Source organism: Lepidochelys olivacea, assembly GCF_965140295.1.
Source record: "Lepidochelys olivacea isolate rLepOli2 genome assembly, chromosome: 24".
Lineage (NCBI taxonomy): Eukaryota > Metazoa > Chordata > Testudines > Cheloniidae > Lepidochelys > Lepidochelys olivacea.
In genome coordinates, this window is record NC_140434.1 from 1887703 (window position 1) to 1912245 (window position 24543).

Here is a 24543-nt window from a genome sequence, read left to right on the forward strand (position 1 = left end):
GACTAATGTTTGGAGGTCGCCTTCCACCGATGAGCCGGGTCGTTTCGCTTCCACATGATCTGTATCGAGAGAGCAGAAGCAGCAGGCTCATGCAGGGCTTTGAGTTTCTTCATTCACCCGTAGCTTCGCTCACACCGAGCGTCGGTTAATACACACATTGAACCTTCCTGGAGCCACGATTTAGAGCAGGGGGGCCCAAGGCAGGCGGACATGAACCCACGGGGCAACCCTGCCCATAAGGCGGGCATCCGGGCCATGCTGAGAAGGTGAGTGACTGAAGTGACCAGAGTGACCCCTGGATCTGCCATTTCCAAGATGCTGAAACTCTGAAGGCTGATGTGGGACCCAAGGCCAGGGCTGTTTGCAGCAGAGAAGCAGATGAAGGCTTGGAGAGGAGGTGTCCCCTAAGTCACTAGAGGGACTAGACCCCCTGGGAGAATCTCAGAGGCTGAAGAGGCAGGAATCATAGAAATGTCGGGCTGGAAGGGGCCTCGTGAGGTCATCTGGTCCAGTCCCCTGCACTCAGGCAGGACTAAGTGTTATCTAGACCATCCCTGACAGGGGTTTGTCCAACCTGCTCCTAAAACCCTCCAGTGACAAAGATTCCACAGCCTCCTTCAGTGATTAGATCCAGCGCTTAACGACCCTGACAGGCTGTTTTTCCTAATGTCTGATCTAAGTCTCCCTTGCTTCAATTTCAACCTGTTACTTCTAGTCCTGGTCCTAATGGTTCAGGAGAACAATTTATCACGCTCCTCTTTATAACAAGCCTTTACATGTCTGAAGACCGTTCTGTTCCCCCCTCAGTCTTCTCTTCTCTACACGAAACAAACCCAATGTTCCTTGTAGGCCGTGTTTTCTAGACGCTCTCCTCTGGGCTTTCTCCAGCATGCCCTCACCTTCCCTGAAGCGCAGTGTTCAGAACTGGACACCGCTCCAGGTGAGGCCCGATCAGCGCTCAGAAGAGCGGAAGAATTACTTCCTATGTCCCGCTTATAACACTCCTGCTGGTCCAGCCCGGAGTGACGCTCACTTTCTTTGCAATGGTATCATGTGGACTCATAGCCTGAGACCCACTATAACCCCCAGATCCTTTTCTGCAATATCCCTGGCTTGGCAGTCCATTTCCCATTCTGTATTTGTGCAACTGATTATTCTGGGAATTGATTCTGGGGTTGGTCTGAATTCCTGCCCCGTAACGTTTTGCACCCAAGCTCCTGGCACATGGAGCAGCCCAGCTGACATGGCTGGGTCTGTGCTCAGGTGTGTGGGTGTGGCTGCAGTTACCCAGGTGTGCCTCAGCTCTGCAATACCTGCTCAACAGGTCTCAGCTCGCACGCCCAGGGCCTCGTTAGCGGGCGGCAGGTCTATGCTGGTTAACAGGAAAAGCTGCTGTTAATATTCATGGTTTAAACAACAGCCACAGAGCCCAAAGGGGAAAATGCCTTTTAATTTTGTGGGGTGATACCCGGGGGTCTTGCTAGGCCTGGGAGTCAGTTGGGGGGGGAAGGATCCACCCCCGAATGAGGCTTTATCCCTGCATTTTCCACTGACAATTCTCGATCCAAACCACAAACGACTTGCAGTATTTATCCAGCTCCAAAGCACTCGATGGACATTAATTAACCCCGTCCAAGCCACCCAGCTTCCCTTCCCAGGGACAGGACACAACTGAAATAGAGACGCTGGGTGCTGAAGATTGAAATGCAGCTGGCAGAGCCAGCAGGAGGCATGAGAGCAGGGAGGCTGCAGGCTGGCGGGGGGGGGAGGGTGTCTTCGAAGGGGAATGCAGGTTCTTACAGGTCGGCTCTTCCCAGAGCTGCTGGAGAAAGCAGGCTGCATCCTATTGGGTGTAGAGCTGCATTTCCCCTGCCTTCATTCCCCTCCCTCGCTGCTTGGATCCCCTTTCCGCTTGGCTTGGTAAGTTTTCTGGGGATTATTTGGTTTCATTGCACGGCCTTGCTTCGTAGTTGGCTGCAGAGGGCACTTTGTGAGGCGTTGGGACTCCCTGGCAGGTGCAGAGTGAGAAGGCTGGGTCCAGCTGTGCAAAACCCACTCCGGACGGGCAACCGGGGCTGGGCCCAGAGCTGCAGACACGGGCTACACAGCCGCGCCCCGGAGCCCGTGGCGGAGTTCAAAGGGGGAGGGGTGTGGCCATTGGGCTGGGGATGGTTCTGACCCATCAGCTCAAGCTCTGCTTCCTTGTGTGTGTGCAGCAGAAATCCACGCCTGCATCTCTCACACCTGGCGCTGGCCAGTAGAAAGAGGCACAGTGGGGCAGCCTGACCCAGGATGCCTGGGTTCTAATCCCTGCTTTGCCACTGATTTGTTGCGTAACCCAGAGCCTGTCTTTCACCATTCTGCTTCCCCACAGGCCTCTCCTTCCCAGGGGCGCTGGGGGACGCCACTCTGCTAATGAAGGCACGAAGCAGGCAGGGGAATTACACAGGTTTTTCCAGCCCCATTGCTACTTTGCACTCTCCCTGTGCGGAGCAGAGACTGAGCACCGAGCCTTGCCATGGGGCCCTAGCTCAGCCATGGGGCCCTGACTGCCAGGCAGAGCCCTGCGCAGGACTCGCGGAGAGCCCTGCAGCAGAACTGGGATCCCGCGGGTTGTGCAGGACCCACTGCCGTAATAGCAGGAGTGAGATTAAACCCGTGCAGGGCCCAAGCTGCTAACCCATAACCACGGAGCCAGCCCCAGAGAATTCAGGTCAATGAGACTCGATGGGCAGGACAAAGCCTGTCAGAGCACCAGGAAAAGCCAGATCTGCTCTGGTATCGTCAGTCGCAGGCCCGGTTAGTCGATTTCCTGGCAGAGGGGCAGGGAAAAAAACCAGTCACGGCAAGGTCACCAGATAATGTAGCTTTTGCTCCATCAACGTGCCCCAGAGCACAGTGGGGGTGCTGCAAGGTGAGACCTTGCGGGGGGAGGCTGGAGAGTCAGGCCCCCCCCATGCAGCGCCATGGCCTCTCCCCCAAGCCCTGCACTCTGCGGTCCATAGAGTCATAGATTCTCTGGCCAGAAGGGACCAGCTAGTCCTGGATCACGTGGCCCCAGAACCTCACCCAGGGATTTTGGCATCCAGCCCAGCACTGCTGGCTGAGCTTCAGCTGCAGTTTGAGACAGGCACCCAGTCTTGATTCAGTGACTCCAGGGGACAGAGACCCCATCATAGTGGGTTAAAAGTTTGTGCCTTATTTCTAGGCTGAATGTATCGAGCCTTGGCTCCAGCCATTGGATCCTGTGATGCCTTGTTGTATTAAAGCAGTGCCCGCCTGCTCTCAGAAATCTCTTCCCCATGCGTGTACTCGCAGAGCGGGATCACCTCACCTCCGAACCAGCTCTTGGCTAAAGGGACGGAGCGCCATTCAGCTCCCACTGCGAGGCGGGTTTTACATCATTCTGGTAGCTCTTTTCTGCCCCCTCTCAGATCTGCTGGTGGCGGGATGGCGTCTCTGCTGGAACAGGCCCTCGCGGTGCTGGTGGGCACCTTCCACAAGTATTCTGGCAAGGTTGGGGACAAGTACAAGCTCAGCAAGGCAGAGATGAAGGAGTTGCTCCTCACGGAGCTGCCCAGCTTTGTTGGGGTAAGTTGAGGGAGATGCGGGTGGGGGGCTGGACCACGGCTGGACCACGGAGGCTGCGCCTGACACTCTCAGAGCCGACAGGCGTCAAGCAGCCAACCGAGGTAACAACAGTCACAGCTGATGTGGCACGTAGATCCATAGCTCTTCACAAAGGAAGTATGATATGGGGAAACTGAGTCGGGGCAGTGATTTCCTTAAGAGCATGCAGCAGGTCAGTGATAGAGCCCGGAATAGAACCCAGGAGTCCTGGCTCCCAGCTCTGTGCTGTAACCTCGACGCGATCCTTCCTCCTCCCCATCTATCAGCCCATGGAGCCCGGCTTCATATCTGACCAGGGTCCGGGGGCCTAGCTGCTCAGGTTTCACATTCGGTGCCCATGTTTCTCTCCTCCCCCTGCTGCAGGACCTGGTGGACGGAAGTGACCTGAAGAAGCTGATGGGGAATCTGGATGCCAACGGGGACGAGGAGCTGGATTTCCAGGAGTACGTGGTGTTCCTGGCCCTCACCGCCGAGCTGTGCGACGAGTTCTTCCGGGAGTGTGCCGACGAGAGGAACCGGAAGATCTGAACCTGGAGCTGCCTGCCTGGCCGCTGTGTGTGTACGCATGTGTTGGGGTCAGCACACAGTAAAGATGCTTCAGCCAGAGGTTTCCCTTGTGTCTTGTGAGCAGGGGCTGGGATCGGGCCCCCAGTAGGCTTCCCTTTCCCCCTCATGACGCCCCTGGCTTCCCGCCTGACCCAGAGGCTGCTGACACAGAGATGAAACCCAGGGCCTTCCGGCAAACAGTCCGCCATGCCTATGAAACCTCCGTGGCAGGAGGAAAAAGGAGGGGGTTAAACCATGTGCTGGGCAGAAAATCCAAGTCTGATCCGACTCACAGGGATCTCACACGCCAGGCTGATCCTCACACTCCCTCCCTTCCCAGCAGGCACTCAGATACCCCAGTGACGGGCAGGGTATTGGGACCTGGCTAGAACAGCCGGTGTCAACCCCCCTGAACCCGCCTCCCCCACCCCCGCTGGGAACCTCAGCCCGGCCCCACGAATGGGTGACTGGCTTGGCTTCGCAGACACGTGGGGGGAGTAGGCGCCTGCTTGCCTGGGGTTAGGCTCGGGGCTTTGCTTGGCGGGGGCCATAGATTCATTGATGCCAAGGCCAGAAGGGACCGCTGGGATCCTCTGGTCTGTGAAACCACTTCCTGCGTAGCTCCAGCCAGAGAACGGCCCCACAGAACTCCTAGAGCAGAGCGTTTTGGAAAACATCCCATCAGGATTCTTAAATTGTCAGTGATGGAGAATCACCCCCAGCCCCGGCCCCTGCCCCTTAGGAAATCGCCCCTCTGGGTAATTACTCTCTCTCTGAAAAATGTACCCCTTATTCCCACTCTGAATGCGGCCAGCTTCAGACTCCAGCCCCGGGCTAGCGTTGGACCTTCCCTGTGCCTTTGCTCTCCTGGGGATGCAGCCGGGGCCCAAGAACTCACAAGGCCGAGCTCCACGTCCCCCGGCTGCTCTGTTGGGTTCTGGGGCTGTTTGCAGCAGGACACGGTGAGCAGCGCTGGAGGGCTCCCAGACTGTTTAAAGGGACACTGCCCACTTCCGACCCGCCCCAGCCAGGGGTAGGGAATCTATTGCTCTTACACAACACCCTTCACCCCCCCGAGGAGCTCTGAGTGCTGCAGGACACACAGCTTTCAGAGTAGCAGCCGTGTTAGTCTGTATTCGCAAAAAGAAAAGGAGGACTTGTGGCACCTTAGAGACGAACCAATTTATTTGAGCATGAGCATCACTGGCAGCAACCCCACCTCGCTGCACAATTGAGCGTGGGATTTTACGAGCCATGGAAAACAGGCAGAGCATTTCCCTGATTGTGCTAGGTGGGACTCACTGATTGATCTCAGCAGGGGGGAGTCTGCACAGAGAGGGAGGGTTTCAAACTTCAGACCATGAGCCCCCCTCTCTGGCTTGGTGGAGTTATTATTATACAGAGCCAGGAACTTAGTTTTCTTGACCACTGGTCCCTTGCTGTAATAACCACTAGACCCTACTCTCGCCAAGTGCTGGAATGGATCCGAGTTCTCCAAACACCCCCTCCCCTTCCGCAGCATCAGAGCTGGGACAGGAGCCTCGCTGCGCTGAGGAGGGGCTAGAAGGCGAGAAAGCTGGGAAGAAGTGCCAAGGGCCTTTTAGGGGAGGGGACATGCACCTGCTGCTGAAACCTGCCGGGAACCGAGGATGGGAAGAGGACATGGGGGGCGGAATCTAGGGATGGAAGGTGAAGATGACATGTAGGGAACGGAGCTCCAGGGATAAGCTGCCCCTGGCAAACGTCTGCATCACTGTATAGCCATAACCCATCGCCTTCCCTGTCCCCCTGGGATCCGTTACAGCCTTGTCTATCCAGCCCATCATTCAGCTCATGAGCTACTCAGGGCTTAGCCTGCACACTCCCTGCAGGCCCCGTGTGTACAGGTACCCAGCAAGAACAAGAAAAGCAGAAGCAGAGAGAAAGTCCGGCTCCGCAGAGCTGCCGAGAGGGGCTTTTAATTCAGGAGAAGAGCCTTCAAAACAGTTAAGTCTGGTGCTTAATTTGTGCCAGACCTAAGCCCAGCGCCTCTGGGCCTGGTGGGTCAGAGCCCCGGTGCTTCTTTCATTGCAAATTGAGCCCTGGTTAAGGCCCTGCGCAGCATCAGGTGCCCTGACTGCAATGGGGCTAAGTTACAGGCTCCACCCGGCGCCTAGGACCTCCTCTTCCAACATTAGCAACCCCCCCACAAAGGAAAAAGGAGGCCCCCCATAAGTCAGTTGATCATTTAAATCTCCTACAAGATGAGAAACTGACCCCCCCCTTCCTTCAGTCCTGCCCTATGGGGCTGCCTGCTCTGAATTAGCCAAGCTCCCCTGTCCTCACCTGCCAGTGCCCAGCCTCAGCTGAAAACCAGAGTAATTTACCACAGTCCTAGGTCCATGGTAAATTCACTCATCTACCTTGAGCAAGATCCTGCATGCAGTGAGAGAACCAGCTTTAAAGTCCTTCATTGAAATGCTGCACCACAGAGACATCCGCCCAGGCTATTAATAAAGGCCTAAACCACAAACAAAGCCAGCTCTTCTCCCCCCCACCCTTTAAAACAGCCCTTCTCACTTTTGCTACAACTTCCCCAGCTCTGAAAATACTCAGATTTCTCAGTGCCTTTCCCTACCCCCTGAGCTGGTCTTTTATAACACAGCTGGCCTGTCCACGCCCCTGGGGGGACCAATCAGCTTCCCACATCAGGTAAGGAAATTGACAACAGATTTAACCTATTTCTTAATTGGGAGACTAGATTCAAACTGGGGGGGGGGGGGGGAAGGGGAGAGAGAGTTGCTCTGCTAAAGTGATCTTTCAATCAATTATTTAAAGGTAAAACTGCAGACAAGATCCTCTCCCAGTGCAAGAAGCAGCTACATTTCCAGAGAGGGCTGTACACAGCGGCAGGAATTTGTGCTGGTTTTCTGTTTATTTATGATGCATCATTTAAAGAGCTGGGGATTTTATTTGATGTTATTTTTTGTTTGACAAGGGAGGGGGTAGTTTCATGGCCCTGCGTTCTCCTGGTAATACACCAAGCCTCTGAAGGTTTAATGACACTTCATTATCCAGCCCTGAACTGCCCTCTCAAAAGATGTAAAAAGCTCAGAAATCGCCAATGAGCTTTTTCCATATCGCGATAACGTCTCTCTTAGCTTCCCAGTGTCTGCCTGCTGTTACCAGAGTAGCTGAACATCTCACAAGTTTTTGAAACTATTTATCTGGGAAGTTTTAACAAGTTTACAAATCCTTGGGGGTAAACACCAGAAACAAAACCATCACTGCCCCGGTGAGCTTTGTTATACAGGAATATAGTCGTGGGCTCTTCCGGTCTAATATGGCATTGCCCTATTGCAGAATGAGTGGCATACGACACTTGGAACAGGCTGTTTGTTGTATCTCACAGTGGTTGATGTGTTTATCCGCACCCCCCTGGGCAGCAGGGAAGTGCTGGTCACACCCGAAACGAGGCACAGAAAGTGGGGTCAGGAAGGTGCTTAGGCATGCAAGTTTCAGGTTTAGGGGCCTAAATCCAAGTCTTGGCTCCACTATGATCCACAAAACTCCCGCTGAGCCTTGTAGGCACCTAAACCTACCCGGGCACCTAGGTTACTGCCTCTGGACCCCAGCCCCACCGCCTCTGTCTAGGAGTCTGGGCGCCCACGCCCAGAAAGGCCCCTGGATCGGGAGCAGACAGGTGGTTGGCTGTCCCAGTTGTGTGCGGGGCCTGAGCTGGTAGGCGGGCTCCGGGCGCACCGCCTCGGTCAGGTCCTGTTCAGAAGAGGGCTGGAGGCACAGCAGCCTGTGCCCATCTTATAACTTTTTGCCCTGTGGCAAGAGCACTCAAGTGGGATATGGGAGACACAGGTTCGATTCCCTCCTCCCCGCTAGAGGGAGAGAAAGGATTTGAATGGAGGGGAAGGGAGAGAAGAGCTTTTACGCAGTAAATAAAGGAGTCCAGGACCCTCTTGGGAGCTCCTTGGGCCGAGGGATTCATAGAGTCACAGATGGCCAGAGAGGACCATTGTGGAGATCTTGTCTGACCTCCGGGATAACACGGGACGGAGAACTCCCCCACCCCTTAATTCCCAGAGCGGAGCGTTTAGACAGACGCCCAGCCTGGATTTCAAAACGGTCCAGGACGCTGCTCCAACAAGTGCGGCTCAGGGCATGGATTCGAAGGCAATTTGATGCAACTCTTGGGTGGATCTGGCTCGGGGCCATTTCCCAGACCTGCCTGCGATATTAACACCGATGCCTGGGAGAGCCCGTCTGAGTCTGAACCGGGAGCTGGTAAAGCAGGTGGCTTCAGGACGGCTGTAAATACAGGCTGGCTCCTACCCACCCTACACACCTGCTCACGCTTGGCTCTCCCGGACCCTTAACCTCTTTGTTCGTATTGGTGAGTTTTGATCCTAAATGCTGCCATCTTTCCCAGAGGGGTTGGGCTTGGCTCCAGAGGTTGCTCCGATGTTCCAGCTATGGGGCTGTGGCTCCCAGGAAGCGATGATGGTGGAGGTTTCGGGCGCGATGGGCCTCCGCGTCTGCCCGCGTGTGCAGCAGCAGAGGGTGGTGCATAGACAGCAGGGGAGAGGGGGAATGGGGAAGCCCTGGCAGAGGAGGGGAAGGAGGGCAGGGAGCCGCCGCACCCCTTGCCATGTGCCTTTGGATGGTCGCTCAGTCTGTCTCTCCGGCTGGCTCCCAGCGCCGGGCGCGTCATTTTCAAGGCAAATGGGGATTTACTCAGCAGCCGCCCTGCCAAAGCGCTGCCTGGCCTGGCCCGGCCCGGGACCACTCTAGGAGCGATGTATTTTAACCTGCGGGTGGGCAGCTCGGGCCCACCTGCCCCTGCGGGTGGGAGATGAGAAGAGCTTTGGAAAGAGCAGGGTTGTGTCTGTGGCCAGCGTCATCCCTTTGATCCCTGCAGCCTCCATCTTGTCTCCCGTGACCTCTGCCATTCCCCCGGCTGTTCAGAGCAACCAGCTGGTGGCTCCCCCCGAGGCGGGCCGGGCTGAGCTGGGCATTTTCCTGCCTTTGCCCTGCCAGGGTGGGTGTGTTTATCCACCTGCCCGGGGAGGACTGGGGTCTGGCTCTCTGCACAGGAGGGGAGAACTGGCAATAGGGCCCCTCACTCCTGCAGGTCCCCATAAACCCATGTCCCCTTTGGAGCAGCCAGGAAACACTGCCAGGAAAATGTCCTGGCCTTGGCCCATGCTGCTTGGCCATCCTCACCATGAAGATTATCTATCTATCTATCTATCTATCCTTCCTTGCACAATGTCTCTTTCTCTCTCTCTCATGTATTCTACTGACCACCAAACTGCCCAAAGCTATCTGAGGGGATTTTCCCTGCAGGACACCCCCCGGCCCTGGCCCTTCACAGTTCAGCTCGTTCGCCTCCTCCGAGCTGGGCGGGCCAGAGCAGGGACGCTGGAGGAGCTGGCGGAAAACCAGATGCTCCTGCCACAGGCCGGAGTGACTCAGTGTGTGGGTGTGCGGAGGGGAAGGAAACACGCCTCTGTGATTCAGCTCCCTATGATTCAAATCCTTTTCTAAAGCCAGGCATCTCCTGGGCTACCAGGTTTGGTTTTGCAGCCGATGCGGGACCCAGGGGCCGTACACAGCTCGATATTCCCAGTGGAAATTCCTTCCTGGGTGGGTGTGTCTCTGTCCCCAGACTGTCCCCCAGGGGACGTATCAGCTGTAGAACATGGCGCCTCTCCCGTGTTTCTGTGTCACAGGGGGAAGGGAGCCTAAACACTCCAGGGCCTGGTCCAAAGCCCGTTGAAATCAAGGGGAAGACTGCAATGGACTCTGGAGCCATGCTGGCCCATCTGAGCCACCTCCGAGCTGAGCTTGCGGCTGGGTTTCCATTCAAAGGCCAATGCTGGGTTCCCCTCTAGACTCCACAAAGAGAGACGGGTTGGCCTCAGAACCGGTAGGCTGGCCTGGGGGACAATGTTGAATGTTTCTGCTGAGTTTGAAACGACTTGGACAGTGGGCGTCCGATTTAGAGACCTCTGAAAACACAGGTGTCGAGTGAGAGCGAGTGCGCGAGCCTCCTCTGAGGTGCTGGTAATGCCCCCGCCACACAGCCCGGCTTAGCCCTGGCTTGGCTGTCAAAAGGCTCCCCCGCGGTCACAGGGCAAGCTCCTCCGAGCCGCTGTCTCCTCTCCAGCTCGGTGTTCCCTGGCTGTTGCGGCTTCTGTTCCCCTCCGAAGCTCACATCTCTGCTGTGGCAGCAGCCCTCAAGGGCTGGGGACGCTAGAAGGCCCCATCAGGGTTTGGCAGAACAATAACCAGCCTGGGCATGAGTTGTCTAAAGCTGGGAGGGGCTGGGCCTTCCCTAGGGCTCCTGGTTTGGGTGGGGCTCAGGGCTGGGGCAGGGGGTTGGGGTGCGGGATGGGGTGAGGGCTCCGGCTGGGGGTGCAGGCTCTGGAGTGGGGCTGGGGATGAGGGGTTTGGGGTGCAGGAGTGGGGTCGAGGTTTGGGGGGGGGCTCAGGGCTGGGGCAGAGGGTTGGGGTGCGGGCTTATCTCTGGCGGCTCCCAGTCAGTGGCACAGTGCGGGGGCTAAGGCAGGGTTCCTGCCTATCCTGACTCTGAACTGCGCCCCGGAAGCGGCCAGCAGATCCGTCTCCTAGGCAGAGGCATGGCAGGTGGCTCTACGCACTCCTCTCACCTGCAGGCACTGCCCCCGCAGCTCCTATTGGCCGTGGTTCCCAGCCAATGGGAGTGTGGAGCTGGTGCTCAGGGTGGCAGCAGCTTGAGGAGCCCCCTGGCCCCGCCCCCACGTAGGAGCCAGACCTGCTGGCCACTTCCGGGGCGCAGCGCGGTGCCAGGGCAGGTAGGGACTAGCCTGCCTTAGCCCTGCAGCACTGCTGGCTGGACTTTTAATGGCCTGGTTGGCGGTGCTGACCAGAGCCGCCAGGGTCCCTTTTCAACTGGGTGTTCCTGTCGAAAACCAGACACCTTATCACCCTGAGCTCCCCGGGTTGGTTCCTCTACACGCCCCTCCCAAAGGGCCCCCCACGTTCTCTGTCTCCCCAGTGCGGGCGTGGTCTCTGCTAAGCCTACTGCTCTGCTCCTGCCTTTCAGCCCCACCAGGCGTCAGCTATGGCAGGTCTGCAGACCCTGCAGGAGGCGCTGGCTGTGCTGGTTTGCACTTTCCAGCGCTATTCCAAACAGGAAGGTGACAGATTCATGCTCAGCAGAGGGGAGCTGAAGAAGCTGCTGGAGAAGGAGCTGCCCAGCCTGGGAGATGTGAGTAAGCATGCGGAGGAAGAGGGTGCCGAAGCAGGCTGGAACGGAGCCGTTGGGATGAGACGAGAGCAGTCTCCACCCCGAGCTGGTTCCAAACCATGAATGACAATAATTCCCCGCACCTAGAGGCCTTAGCTGCACAGATCCAGCAGGAGAGACAGTCCTGTAGCTCACAGACTAATAGACCCAGGGTGGGAGGGGAAACAGGCATGGAGAGGGGAAGTGAGGTGACCAAGGTCGCCCAGCAAGTCAGTGCCAGAGCCAGGAAAGAGCCCAGTTCTCTAGCCAGAGCCCTATCCACTAGGTCATGCTGCCTCTTGACTTTTTTATTTGTTTTCAACATCTCTTTCCTTGTCACCTGTATGAATCCCCACCAGCTCCGTCTGAGCTCCGGGTCTCCAGGACCAAAGCCTGGACTATCTGCCATTTGAGCGAGAAGAGTAGCCCTGGTAGCAGATGACAGTAGTAGGCTGTTATCCTCTGTGAGGACCAGGCTCTGGAATGGGACATGATGATTTACACCTGCTCCCCGGGGTTCTGGCTTGGACTGGAAGCAGACCCTGCGCCTCGCTGTATCAATGCTGCCCAGCGGCCATGCGCCGGCGCCAGGCTGTCACCCGGGGTTACGCCAGCTCTGAGGATAGTTTGGTCTCATTTCAGTGTCTTCTGAGCCAAGTTTGTGGGATGTGATCAGCCCCTTCAGAATCTGGCCTGGCCTGTGAAAACCAGGCAGGGGGAGCGGGGTACCAGCCAACTATCCCAGCATTTCGTCGCAGGGCAGACCAATGATAACCAGGGAAAGTGTCGAACTTCCGCAACACGCTCGGGACGGACATTTCTTCCTCAGCTCATTATTACCTAGGTTCCGGTAGCACCGTGCGGCCCCATGTGCGATCCAGGCCCATTGAACCAGTGCTGTACAAATGCATCGGGAGAGACAGTTCCTGTCCCGAAGAGCTTAGAACGTAAATAGACTAATTATTGGTCCCTTCTTACCCCTGGGGAGTAAAGCTCGGAGCGGTTTGCCCACGGTCCGCCACAGAATTTGTGGCAAAGACAGGACTTGAAGGCGGGTCTCCTGAACCCTAGCCTATTGTTCTAACCACTAGGCGATCTGTCCCGTCTGGCCATCACCAAGCTTGGAAGACTCCTGCCGGGGTTTCACTTGCCCCGTTACTGACCTTCACTCTTGCCCCTAGGTACAAGTGAAGGAAGGCGCCTTTGAGGAACTGCTGAGCATCCTGGATGTGAACAGAGACGGGGAAGTTGACTTCCAAGAGTACATCCGCTTCGTGGCGGTGGCCTGCACCTTATGCCACGAGTTTTTCTTGGACTCCCCTGTAGTTCTGCCACGTGGACAATAAACCCACCCAGCTGGCTCTGTACAGGGCATGAATACAAAGCAGGAGAGCAAAATTATAGGTCTGGCAGCAACCATGCAGCTACCTGGGAAACTCACGCTGGGAAAGGTCGTGGTGTGTCAGGGATTGAACTCACGTCTCCCTGACCCAAATAGCACAGAGCCACTCCCTTGAGCTAAAGGAGACTTTCCATCAACTCGCAGCAGTAGAGCACTGTTTCTCAGTCCTGGAGAGGAGGGTCATGAAAGGCAACCAGGGGGTTCGTGAGGCTTTGAAAAATTTATTACAGTCTAAAGCAAAGCAAATCTCCTTTCCCCACTCCCAGCAGGCCCTGGTCCATCCAGTGAAGTGCGCTCTGTCAACCTCTCGATACACACCCACACGAATCAGTTATTGGCTTAACTTATACACTGTTGTACTCTTGCTTTCATAGTGAATGTGTTGTGTGCTGGGGAGGGGGGCGTCACATACGTTTCTGACCGAATGAGGGATTGCCAGCCTGAAAAGGTTGAGCAACGCTGCAGTACGGGGTTTATGACACACGGTTGAACTGAGCTGATTGCATCCAGCAGAGGGCAGCTGCACTCCAACCCCCATACGAGTTCATGACAAGAAATTCCCAAACAGGATTAAGTTACACAACCCTGAATTCCACTGCACAGTCCTTGCAGTTATGAAATATTAATAAGTTGCATCTCAGTTTAGTTAAATAATATCATGAGCAGGGCTCCGGAGATGCACCAGTGTTTCCAATTTCAGAGGGGTTTTTTGGCCATATTTGCCCTGTTCAAAATTGACTGCCATGAGCATGGAACGTGTCCAGGGATAACAGCTTAGTCAGGACCAGTTCCTTCCGCCACGGCAGGGTCATCTCCACTGCAGCCGTGGTCGAGACGTCTCTGGGTTTTCTCTCCTGATTGTGGATTTTCTTCGCTTGTCCTGTCAGGCTGGCTGGTTTGAAATATGAATAAAGACTTCGTATGAACCCGGGCGTGGTGACTGTTCAATACATGGCTGGCCAGGTCCCCCCAGAATGAACGTGTGGGACGACAAGACAGACCTGGCGTGCTGGGCGCTGTGACACTAGGGTGAAGGAGGCCTATATAAATGCTTAGGCAGAGAGCTGGCAGGTGCATTTAGCTCGAAGCTGCAAAGTCATGCAGGTCTCCGACATCTCTGTCACCACGCAGAGGCGTAGTGTGGAAAGGGCTTTGAAGATGCTAGTCTCCCGAATTCCCCCATGCACCCTTTGTCCAGCCCTACTGAGTCTCCATCCCATCTAGGCAACTCTTACCCCTACTGCCACTCCCTGGTCTAGCTAAGGCCAGGAATCAGGATTTCATGGCCTGTGTGGCTGGCGGCTCCCCCTCCCCCCTCCCCAGCCTTCCTCTCTCCTAACCAAGGATGAAAGTTCCTCTTTGCCAAACAGCTGGAGAGCATCATCAAAGGGCAGGGGCGGGTGTGTGTGTGTGATGGCCTGGGGGTACACGTGTTCTCCTGCCAGCTGTCTGCAAAGGGACGCACACTTTTGTTGGCCTCTTTTTACTTCTAACCCCCCAAGCGGGTGTCCCTTAAAGCTCTCACTAGGGCTATAAATACTGAGCCCTGTTACTCAGACTCCACGCCGGCCCTGCCTTCCCTTGCTTTTCTTCCTGTTTGGTTGCCTGGGTAAGTTTGTTTTCTTCTAAGATGTTCTGGTGGCTAATTTATTCTTTGATGCCAGCAGTTTGCATTTCGGGTCTGCCTCAATGTTGGTGGGGGGAGGGGGGCTCCCCTGGGCAATCGGGGTGGGGGTCTGGCTTTGAGGGCAGCCGAGCCAACGGTTTCTGTGAGTCCGCAGGGAAAGCCAGTCACTAACTTTCTGCAGCTGCTGAGCCGTCAGACTTTACTGCTCTTTGCATCTGGCTTCTTCTGAGACCTCTGTGCTGCTCCCGTCTGTGGGGAGGCAGAGTCACTCCAGGCCCAGCTCTGTGCGGGCTCTAGCAACGGCCACTAACCATCCCCTTCGTTCCAGGCAGGAGCCAGGAATCAGTTCTTGCAGCTGAACTCAGCCAATGCACATGGTGCGGCTGGAGAGTCCCTTCTTCTCAATGGGGTTTTTTTCCTCCATCCCCTGCTGCCACCGCTCCAAGTTTTTCCCCTCCTCGCCTCAGGGCTGGTATTCGGCCCCAGGGCCAGGAGCCCACACCTGACCTGTGCTGTCAGTAGGAGAGCAGTGGAGGCTGGAGGCATCGGAAGGCAGGCAGGAGTGACGCATCCCTGCGCCCTGCCCGGGGGGTGCATCACCAGGACGGAGCCTGCTCTGGGGCAGACCCTGGGATGGTCGGTGGAGTCACTCTGGATTGAGTCCAGTGTGATGGAGGTCAGGAGCTGCCCCGCCGAGTGGCTGACATGCTCCTGAGTTAGTTCTAGCCCATCCTCCGAAGGAGGGCATGACTCTCTCTGCTGGGACCTGTGGGACACTGCACGGGCCAGCTAATGGAGGCAGATGGCACCCACATGGACGTATAATTAGCCACGTTTCTGCACCTTTGTGGGCTGAGCTCTCAGGTCACCGCATGGGCTGTTGTTGTTTAAGTGATCATAGACTCGTAGGACTGGAAGGGACCTCGAGAGGTCATCTAGTGCAGTCCCCTGCATTTGTGGCAGGACTAAGTATTATCTAGACCATTCCTGACCAGTGACTGTCTGTGAGGCATAATGCTTGTAGTCTGCAGGAAGAGGGTTATCATTAATATGGGGCTTCTGATTGGCCATAAACACCTCTTGGCCAGGCCGGAGTTCTATATGTGGACTTTGGAAAGTCATTGGAAAGGCAAGACCCTAGCTGTGCGACGGGGCAACAGATCCCTGTGTCTAGCTACCTTGTCTTTCTGCACCCCATTACCACTGGGTCCGAGAGGCTCCCAGTTATGAAAACAGAAGCCCCTCGCCCCATTGTCTGTCTTGGTGTCTCTTTCCTCGCTGGCAATGCACAAGTAAACCCACACAGGCCGTACTCAGCTCACTCAGCAGAGCTCATTCCTTCCTAAAATGTAACTTCTTTGTCCTGGCCTGGCTGGTTTGTGCTCCCAGGTGGGGTGGACCTGCCCTCTAACCAGCATCCCTTGTCTGCCTGTCAGATTTGCTAGCAGAGCACGATGGCCCGGCCACTGGAGTGGACTCTGGACACGATGGTCTCCACGTTCCAGAAGTACGGTGGGAAAGAAGGCGATAAATTCAAGCTCAAGAGGGCTGAGCTCAAGGAGCTGGTCAGGAAGGAGCTGCCCTGCTACCTCAGCGTAAGGGCAATGGAGGCTCGGCTGGGAGTCTGGGACCATCTCCGCCGGGCCGAGCAGCGACTTGGGAATCCGGTCTGGGCGCGGTAGTGACGGTCACCTGTGGTGGGATGGGACCAGCCTGGGCCAGGCTGCAGACACATTTCTCAAGCCCCAGCTGGGCGACCAGCTGGCTAGTGATGTTCACAGGACACAGCAGCTGGACTGGGGGAGTCAGTCAGTGCCATGTTCTCGGCCAATCCGTCCTGGCCCACTGCTGTGGCCCAGGGTGCGTGCTACCGTATCTTTCAGATACGCTGGGAAAATGGAGGCCCTGATCATGCCATTGGGCCCATGTGGGTGGCTCCTTGCAGGGAGGCACTGATGAAGGGGAGGGATAGCTCAGTGGTTTGAGCATTGGCCTGCTAAACTCGGGGTTGTGAGTTCAATCCCTGAGGAGGCCTTTTAGGGATCTGGGCAAAAATTGGGGATTGGTCCTGCTTTGAGCTGGGGGTTGGACTAGATGACCTCCTGAGGACTCTTCCAACCCTGAGAGTCTATGATTCTATGACAGTGCGGCCTAGTGGACAGAGACTGTGGGCGAGTCATTTCATCTGTCTTTGCCTCAGTTTCCCTGTCTGTAGAGTGGAGCTAAAGATGCCAACCTCCTTGGCACAGCACTCAGAGAGCTGGGGATTGTTACTGGGGTGTGTCAGGGTCCTTCCCACCCAGATGGACTTGCAGGGGGTTGGTATTAAAGGTCCCCTGGCACCTGCCCCAAGGGCCAGGGGGTTAGCTGGCTGGGCCATTGGGTATTTATGTTCTGCCTCTTTAAATACCCTTCCTAGTTTTGGCTGGATGTGGGATTCTCTGTGTCCCAAGCTACTCTGTGCGCGATGCACAATGAGAAGCTGCTGATGCCGAGCGAGAGAGGGAGGCTGCTTCAGGCAGTGGCTCTGTAGAGAAGGAGGTTGCTGTGTTGGGCGAGAGGACTTGTCCCTCTGGGTACCAGCTCAGGAACAAAGCTTTTTAATGCAAAACTCTCTTTTTATCTTCCCCTCCCCTTGGCAGAAACAAACCGAAGAAGCCAGCTTCCAAAGGCTCATGAACAACCTGGATAGCAACTGGGACGGGGAAACGGTCCAGGAGTACATGACCTTCTTGGGCTGCATCATCCTGATGTGCAATGAGGACTTCCAGGACCGCCCTGACAAGATGCCATGGAAGATGTGAAGCCCGGCCCTGGAGGCAGCGGGGAACAGACATCTAGAAACTCAGCTCCGGGGGCTATATCTGGGTTGTATCCCTGCCGTTCCCTGATGATAGCCCCCTGCCTTATTGTCCGTCACCTCCCATAGCCCCTGCATTATGCGTCTCTTGTTCTTTCAATAAAGGTTGCTTTAAAGAAGGTCCCTGGTGGATTTTGTAAGCAGACTTTTTTCTTGGTGCCCAGATGCTGATGGGCAATTTCTTTGTTGCCCTGGGTCACAGGCATGGGTAAAAATAGAACCATGTCTGATCCCCGCCCTCTGAGTCTGGTCTGGTCTGATGATAAAAAATGAATCCTGCAAAACCCCAGGTATTTCCCCTCCCCCCGTTGCTTTTCCTGCTGAGTCTCAAAGGGTTAACAGCACAAAGAGCTAACAGTCCTAGAGCCTGGGGGTACATAGAGGATAACAACCTACTACTGCTGCCAGCTAAGAGAATTACTCCTTTAGCTCGTGTGGTAGAGGTCTCTGCTAAAGGTCTGGGACTAAAACCCTCTGGGTGACCCATTATAAATGCAAACCCTCATTTTTCAGGAATATTTGGTGTGGGGGGTTAAATTGAGGTGTGATCTGAAGCTCACTGCCGTCCATGGGCCTCTCCCCCTGGGTGACCTTAGAGAATATGGAATAAGCAGCAGCAACCCAGGCCCTGAAGCCCCAAGAAGATGCAGACAACCCCAGTGGTGGGTGGGTAGCCAGGCAGAGCTGCCCCTGGGGCTGATGGACCTCAGAGTTTGGCCATGCAGAGTGAACAGCAAATGGGCAGGGATGGGCTGAGCTGGGGAGGGCCGAGCTGGGATAAAACAGAATTTGCTGCACTTTCAGTGGGTTGCAATGGCGCTGAGCACGGGGCATTCCCCACCTGTTCCCGCCCCCAGCCCCTGCAGGCCTTTCGACCAGGACCCTTTCAGCAGAGCCTCCTGGGGCCGGCTTTTGTGCAATGTGAGGCCGCTGTTCTCTGAGCACCCTGAGCCATATCGGCTTCAAAGGCTGGAGCAGCAGCCCAGGGTGCATGGGGGGTGCAGGACCCCCTTCAGATTCTGCTGCTCCAGGAGCCGGGACAGGCAGCCTGGTGGGACGGGCCGACCCACCTCAGCACCCAGGGTTCTGGGGGGAGGGAGGAGCGCTTACAGCACGGCCAGGCCGGGGCTTCAAAAGTCGTGAGATTTTTTGTTCAAATAATAAACGCAGGAATCTTTATTTGTCTTCTGGTCTCAGAGATGTGAGCAGCCACATTTCCAGCTGGTCTCCGCAGCCATGCGGCCTAGACACCTGATTGTGTTGTAGGTGGAAGCTGGGATTCGCAGGTGATCAGATGATTCCAGCAGCTCATGGCTTTAAGAAACCCTGCCCCAAATCACAAGACTCCCGGTCAGGTTGCAGGAACTGGCAACGCAGCACAGATGTGTCTTGTCTGAGCCAGACGGCAGGACCAGACGCCCCTCGTGACTGCTGTGTATTTGCAATGCATGCCAAGCACAAAAGCTTGGTTATTCTATCCAGAGCCATCCGCCCACCTCCCAGATCACAATGCACCCCTTTGAGTCCTGTTGCAGTCAGGAGACGCTGGGAGCCCCCCCCTCCCGTTACACACCCAGGGCAGGCTCACCATTGTCCTGTGCCTCCAGCCGTCATTTGCACCAGTGCACACAAGTGGGCATGCAAGGCACTGTGCCAACCTGGCAGCCTCACGCCCACTGCTGCAAATGACGGCAGCTGCAGGACAGCAGTGAACTGAGCCCTGAGGGTCTGTCTTCACGGCAGAGTTACCCCAAGTTCTCACCCTGTTCTCCTGTCCCCTCGCCCCTCTCTTTCTTGGGGCTTGCAGTCTGGACTAGCTGGCCTGGCTGGGGGCTGCGGGTGGGTTCCACTCGGGGTGGCAACTGCAGGCTAAGCCACTGGACTGCTGATAGTCCCCCAATACCTGTCCACAAGTCCTCCTGTACCGCGCCCAGCAGGACAGACAACTTCTCCCACAATCCCTTGGGAAAGAATCAGAGTGGCTCCGTTTAGCACGGGCTACGGCCCCTGAGGTCCCAGCCGGGCTGACAGCACACACTGGAGAGCGCAGGCCCCGTGGGGACACGGCCACTGGGGCAGGGCCTGGCACTGAGGCGTCTTGCCCCCGGGGGCTGATCACCCGGGCTGACTCTGCGGCGTAGACCTGTCCTGAGCGTGGCGGGAGCAGAGAGAGGACACGGGAACCGTGCGTGACAGAACAGCCTCCTCCCCAGAAGCCCCCACTTTAGTAGGTCTTCCCCATGCAACACGTCTTGCTCCTCCCTAGCGATCGGAGGACCACGAATTCTCTGAGCTCAACTCTGCACTGAGCACCTGCCCTCCAGATCTGTTATTGCCCCCCCTTATTTCTTCCCCTGACCTTTCAATTCTCTCTCTGCTCTTCCCTTCTTGCCATGGCCCTTTGCATCGTCCAGCTACCTTCACCGCAGGAGCTCTCCCAAACTTGCTCCCCAGCCTCTGGCTGCTAAGCAACAGGTCCCCCGCCCTCCTGTGCATCGTGTTCACTGGGAATCCCCTGTCACCACCCTGCTGATTGCTGCTGTGGAAGCGGGCGATAGTGCCCTTGTTGTTTCCTTTAACTCTAGGCCCAGCCTCTGCCCATAAAATTGGGCCTGGGTAGAACCATCTCCCCAAGCGCTGTTAGCGAGAGGCATTGCCCAAGTCACTGCACACAAGGGGCTGGCTTCTGCTGAGTGAATCTGGAGTCACTCCTTTGACTTCAGTGGAGTCACTCTGGATTGACACCGGTGTAACTGAGAACAGGACACGTCAGAGGCTCATCTGGACAGCGGGTGTGGGGTTTGCCCATCTGACCTGCATGCCTGGTGCATCACAGGAGAAGGTGCAGGAGAATTCAGATCTGAGTCCAGGCAACACCTGAAAACATCTGGAGAGCAATGGGCAGGGAGGTGGCAGGCAACCAGGATCCTGGCAACAAGATCAGCTTTCCATTGCGCCTCTCCCAGGCTAGAAACCAGGGCTCCCCCAGGGAGCTCAGAGCATATAAGAGGGAGCTTCCCAGCCTACCATGCCCCGGACTCTCCGCTTTTCCTTTTGCTCTCGTCTTGGTAAGTTCGTTCTGTTTTATAACATTGGCTGTTGTGGCCTTTAACAAGCTGACTCTCCAGAGCGCAGTCTCCCTCCCCTCTCCAGATGTGCCACACCCTTGGCAGCATGCCCAGGGTTAGCGGAGCCTCTCCTCAGCTGCGCATGCCCCTCCCTGGCACACAGCGTTAAGCGTCCCTCTCGCCAGATGTGCATGTCCCTTTCCAGATGTGCACCCCCCTCCCTTGCAGGCACAGTACCGGGGAACCCCACGCCACACCTGTGCAGCCCCATGTGCACCCCACATGTGCACCATATGTGCACCCCCCGCCCCCCAGCCGTTATTCACAGAGCCAGAGGGCGGCACTCTCCAGGAGGCGCGGGCTGAGCTGCGGGGCACACTGGCTGTGAGACGCTTCTGGGCGTTGGCCCAGTGTCCTCCGCGCAGTTCTCCCCTGGCTGGCTGATCTCACCTGCTTTCTGGCTGGTGCAGGCCCGGCTCCGGCTCTTGAGCTGGGAGATACTGGTGCCACACCGGTTATGTCGCTAACACCTGGGGGTCCCAGGGAAGGTTGCTTGGCTCCCTCCTTTGCATGCTCAGTAGCAGCCCTGGCCTCACCCGGCGGTGCTGTGCAGGCTCCATTCCCGGGACCCTGGTTCCTGTGGCCCCTTTGGACTCCTAACCGGCTCTAAGGGAAGCTACTTTTCTGAGAGGAACCAGAATTTTTTAAACTCGTCGTGGGACTGTTGGCTTGAGATTCCCAGGGGGATTCCTGGCCTGCTATAGCAGCAGTTTTCCTGTTTGCCTGGATGCTCTGTGGCTCATTTTCCAGAGGCTGGGTTGGCACTGAAGGCTGGGGGCACGGTGGCATTTCCCTCCCCTCCCCGTCAGGTTTTGGATATGCTCCCGACTCACCCCCCTCGTTGGAGATTCCTGCCTTGTTAACTCATCCTGAGCTTGGCTGCTTCCCCCTGCAGGATCTTTGCTGGTGCCCTTAGTTCCCTCTGTCCTGGAGAGATTTTCAACATCTGAGCTGGTGGGATTATAATTGGAAGGGGACGGGGACTGAGAGACTGAAGAACGCAGATTTGATTGGAAAATAACAAAATTTGACCCCAAATTCCCTTAAATGCCTTTGAAATTCCCAGGCAGTAAGACCCACCTACTCTGGTTGCTAGTGTGAGTCAAGAGAACAGCTCTGCATCTCTGGGCAGGGCCGTAGCCCCGAGATGCCCAGCTGCACCCTCCCTGTGGCTAACTCCTATTGCTGGTGTTTACTCATTTTATGGCTTAATGGCTTTGCAATGCTCTGAGGCACTAAGCCCTGTATTTTACAGCTCCTGACTTCCTATGAGCCAGGCTGTGATAAGAGAAATGGATGATCCAGCATGTGCAACTGCCCTGTGGCCCTGGACAGGACCTTCCCCATAATCCTCACTCTTAATTGTTAACCACCCGTCTGCCAGGCAGCTTCCCATTTTGTTATGGTAGCACTTAGAAGCCCTCTCCAAAGAGCCTCCAGTCTGAATAGACAAGACAGGCAAAGGATGGGCTATAACGGAGACCCAGAGAGATGAGGGGATGTGCCCAGGGTCATGCAGGGAGGCAGTGACAGAGCAGGGAATTGAAGCCTGCTTTACCTGGGCCGTAACCAGTGAGCTAGACGAGAAACGGGCCACGGCAAGGCATGGACAGCGCCACCTGAGCAGCTAAGGGCCATCCCCCGGGGGGATATGAACGAGGGGCCCACGTTTCCCATCTGTCCCTGCAACGAGACACAGCTGCATCTAACAGGTCTGCTGGCCTCTTCCTTCCTGGGCTCTGTTCATGGCAGCCCAGGCAGCCGGCAGCCCCGAATGCAACAGGCTTAACCACCTTGCGGCCGCTTCCTCAAATGCAGCATGTGGTTGGCCACCGAGGCTCCACTTCACCCTGGCTCCCCGTGCCATGATTCAGACCTCCTTCTGGAGCCAGCTTGCAGCTCACACACTCCCGGAAGCGGGCGATTTGCTCTACCCAGGTACTGAGCACAGCCAGGCAGACGGTGCAAGCACTGGGCAGAAAGGAGGAGGCTCGATGACAGGAGAGTACGCAGTGGTGGTGTAGCCATGTCTGTCCCAGGGTACTCGTGAGGTCCCAGCTTTTACTGGACCAACTTCTTGTCTCTCTCATGATGTTGGTCCAAGAAAAGCTATTCCCCCTCCCCACCTGCAGCCTGTCTCTTGAACAGGACAATATGGCTTTTCACGGCTTCTTCTTAGCATATGTGCAATGTGCTGTTGGTGGCCCATGACTGGGATTCATCACCAAGTTTGGTCCGATCGGATCATTAGCATCCCTGGCTTGGGCTGGGTACTGACAGGGAGTGCGACGTGAACGCTGATCCGCGCCCCCAGGAACTCTCAAAGGGACCTCCCTTCCAGGGGCTGGGTGCGCAGCCACAGGTGTGCACATCTGGCTTGTTGGGGGTACGTGGGGTTACATTCCTGAGCCAGCATCTGGGACTTGGGGGTGTGTGTGAGAATTCTCTCCAGAGACCAAACCGTGGCCTGTCAGCAATAATCGGCTCATCTCCCAGCGTAACCGGCGCAGATGCCTGTTAACTAACATTAGCCAGAGGGCACTAGAAACGTGCAAAGCGCCGTGGAAGGTTACTGCTGCTCCGGACTGTGCATTCACCTTCAGCCCAACAGCATCGGCGGAAGGGTGGGCTCGTGGTCAGGGCACTGGGCTGGGACACGGGTTTGATTCCCGGCTCTGCCGCCTATGACCTGGGGCAAACCACTGACTCTCTCCGGGCCTCCGGCTCCCACCTGTGACATGGTCTGGTGTCTGTTTAGACCCAGCCCCCAGGGTCCCTGATCTTGGTGGGTACCACTGTCCTACCCTGAAGAATGAAGCTATTGGCTGGAGAGCACTTTGAAAAAGGAAAGTGCTGTGTTGAAAGCTAAGTATTAGAGCTGCAGGGCTGGTATCTGACCGCCACAGCCTGTCTGCTCCTAGCCTTGCTCACGGGGGCTTGTCTGCACAGTTCTTCCTGTGGCGGGCCCCGTTTCACCGCAAGACCGTGCCAGGCCCTGTTCTCTCTTTCAGACTGATGTGGACGTGCACCATGGAAACACCTCTGGAAAAGGCCTTGGCAACCTTAGTCTGCACCTTCCACAAGTACTCGGGGAAGGAAGGCAGCAAGCTGACCCTGAGCAAGGGGGAACTGAAGGAGCTGGTGAAGAACGAGCTGGGGCTGGGGGACGTGAGTGCTTCGGAAAAAATTTTGGGGGTTGAAAAAAGAGCAACTTTTTGGATCAAAATGAGCATTTTGGTTCTGATCAAACTCTCCTAGCTTTCTCCCCAAACTGATCCGATCTGAGATTTTTGCAAAACTGAATTCTGAATAAAATTTGGGGTTTTTTTTCACCCAAAACATGAAAAAAAAATCCACAGGAAATTTAGGACGAAAAAATGAACATTTTTCAAAGCCCCCCCCCAGTTTTTTGGCCCAACCAACTGGTCAGTTTGATCTTGTGAAATCAGACCCCCGAGGTCTGATTCGCAGATCCCTGTCCCTGTGCTTGGGGGATGGATGCCTTCCCCAGGGTTGGATTTGGCCTGGTATCTTTGCCCACCGTGCTCATTTCAGGCCTGGGGTTTGTATTCCTCCCAAGGAAGCTTTGCTCCAATTTAGCAGCTGCCCCTCCCAATTCAGCCCGCTGCCCGAGTGGGAGGGAAAGTAACATTAATGTCTCCTCCCTGTTCTGTAGCATGGTTAGCAGTGGCCCAGGAGCCAAGGCTCCAGGTTTCACTGCATCATTAACGAGCCAGATTACAATAAAGGGAAAGAAAAACCAGCACCTGGGGCCAGTGCAGATCCCTGGAGGTTTTATCTAGTCTGTTTGGCTTCTCTCACCCTTTCCTGCAGAGAATGAAGGAGGGAGGCATTGAGCAGCTCATGAAAAGCCTAGACCGGAACAGCGACCAGGAAATCGACTTCAAGGAATACTCGGTTTTCCTGTCCACCTTGTGCATGGCCTACAATGACTTCTTCCGGGGAGGGAGCAAGTAGCTGGGGGGAAGAAGGGGGCTTAGACCAGGAGGCAAAGCCCCTGGCTCTGGATACTGTCCGGCTGCTTTCAATAAAAATAGTTCTGTCCACAGTTCTCCCAGTGTTCTG

The 24543-nt window shown here is 56.0% G+C and overlaps 3 protein-coding genes across 4 annotated transcripts; all 3 read left to right on the forward strand.

Annotated features, from left to right (window-relative positions):
- The first annotated feature begins 1794 nt into the window (after positions 1-1794).
- On the forward strand, positions 1795-17448 carry LOC311512299 (uncharacterized protein). The gene is made up of 5 exons (XM_084613443.1): positions 1795-1920; positions 3435-3591; positions 3994-4155; positions 15915-16064; positions 17112-17448. The coding sequence occupies exons 2-5, from the start codon at positions 3451-3453 to the stop codon at positions 17271-17273; spliced, it is 615 nt and encodes a 204-aa protein (XP_084469569.1). The 5' UTR covers positions 1795-1920; positions 3435-3450; the 3' UTR covers positions 17274-17448.
- LOC311512217 (protein S100-A2-like) lies at positions 8438-13752 on the forward strand. Of its 2 annotated transcripts, XM_084613314.1 has the most exons (4): positions 8438-8563; positions 9903-10099; positions 11258-11422; positions 12622-13752. In XM_084613314.1, exons 2-4 carry the CDS (start codon positions 10046-10048, stop codon positions 12784-12786), a joined length of 384 nt encoding a protein of 127 aa, XP_084469440.1. In that variant the 5' UTR covers positions 8438-8563; positions 9903-10045; the 3' UTR covers positions 12787-13752. The 2 variants fall into 2 exon arrangements, with proteins under 2 accessions (XP_084469440.1, XP_084469441.1); XM_084613315.1 differs by lacking the exon at positions 9903-10099.
- Positions 17449-20077: 2629 nt separating the features above from the next.
- LOC311512218 (protein S100-A5-like) lies at positions 20078-24453 on the forward strand. Its single transcript, XM_084613316.1, has 3 exons — positions 20078-20397; positions 23469-23625; positions 24292-24453. The coding sequence occupies exons 2-3, from the start codon at positions 23473-23475 to the stop codon at positions 24433-24435; spliced, it is 297 nt and encodes a 98-aa protein (XP_084469442.1). The 5' UTR covers positions 20078-20397; positions 23469-23472; the 3' UTR covers positions 24436-24453.
- Positions 24454-24543: the final 90 nt, after the last annotated feature.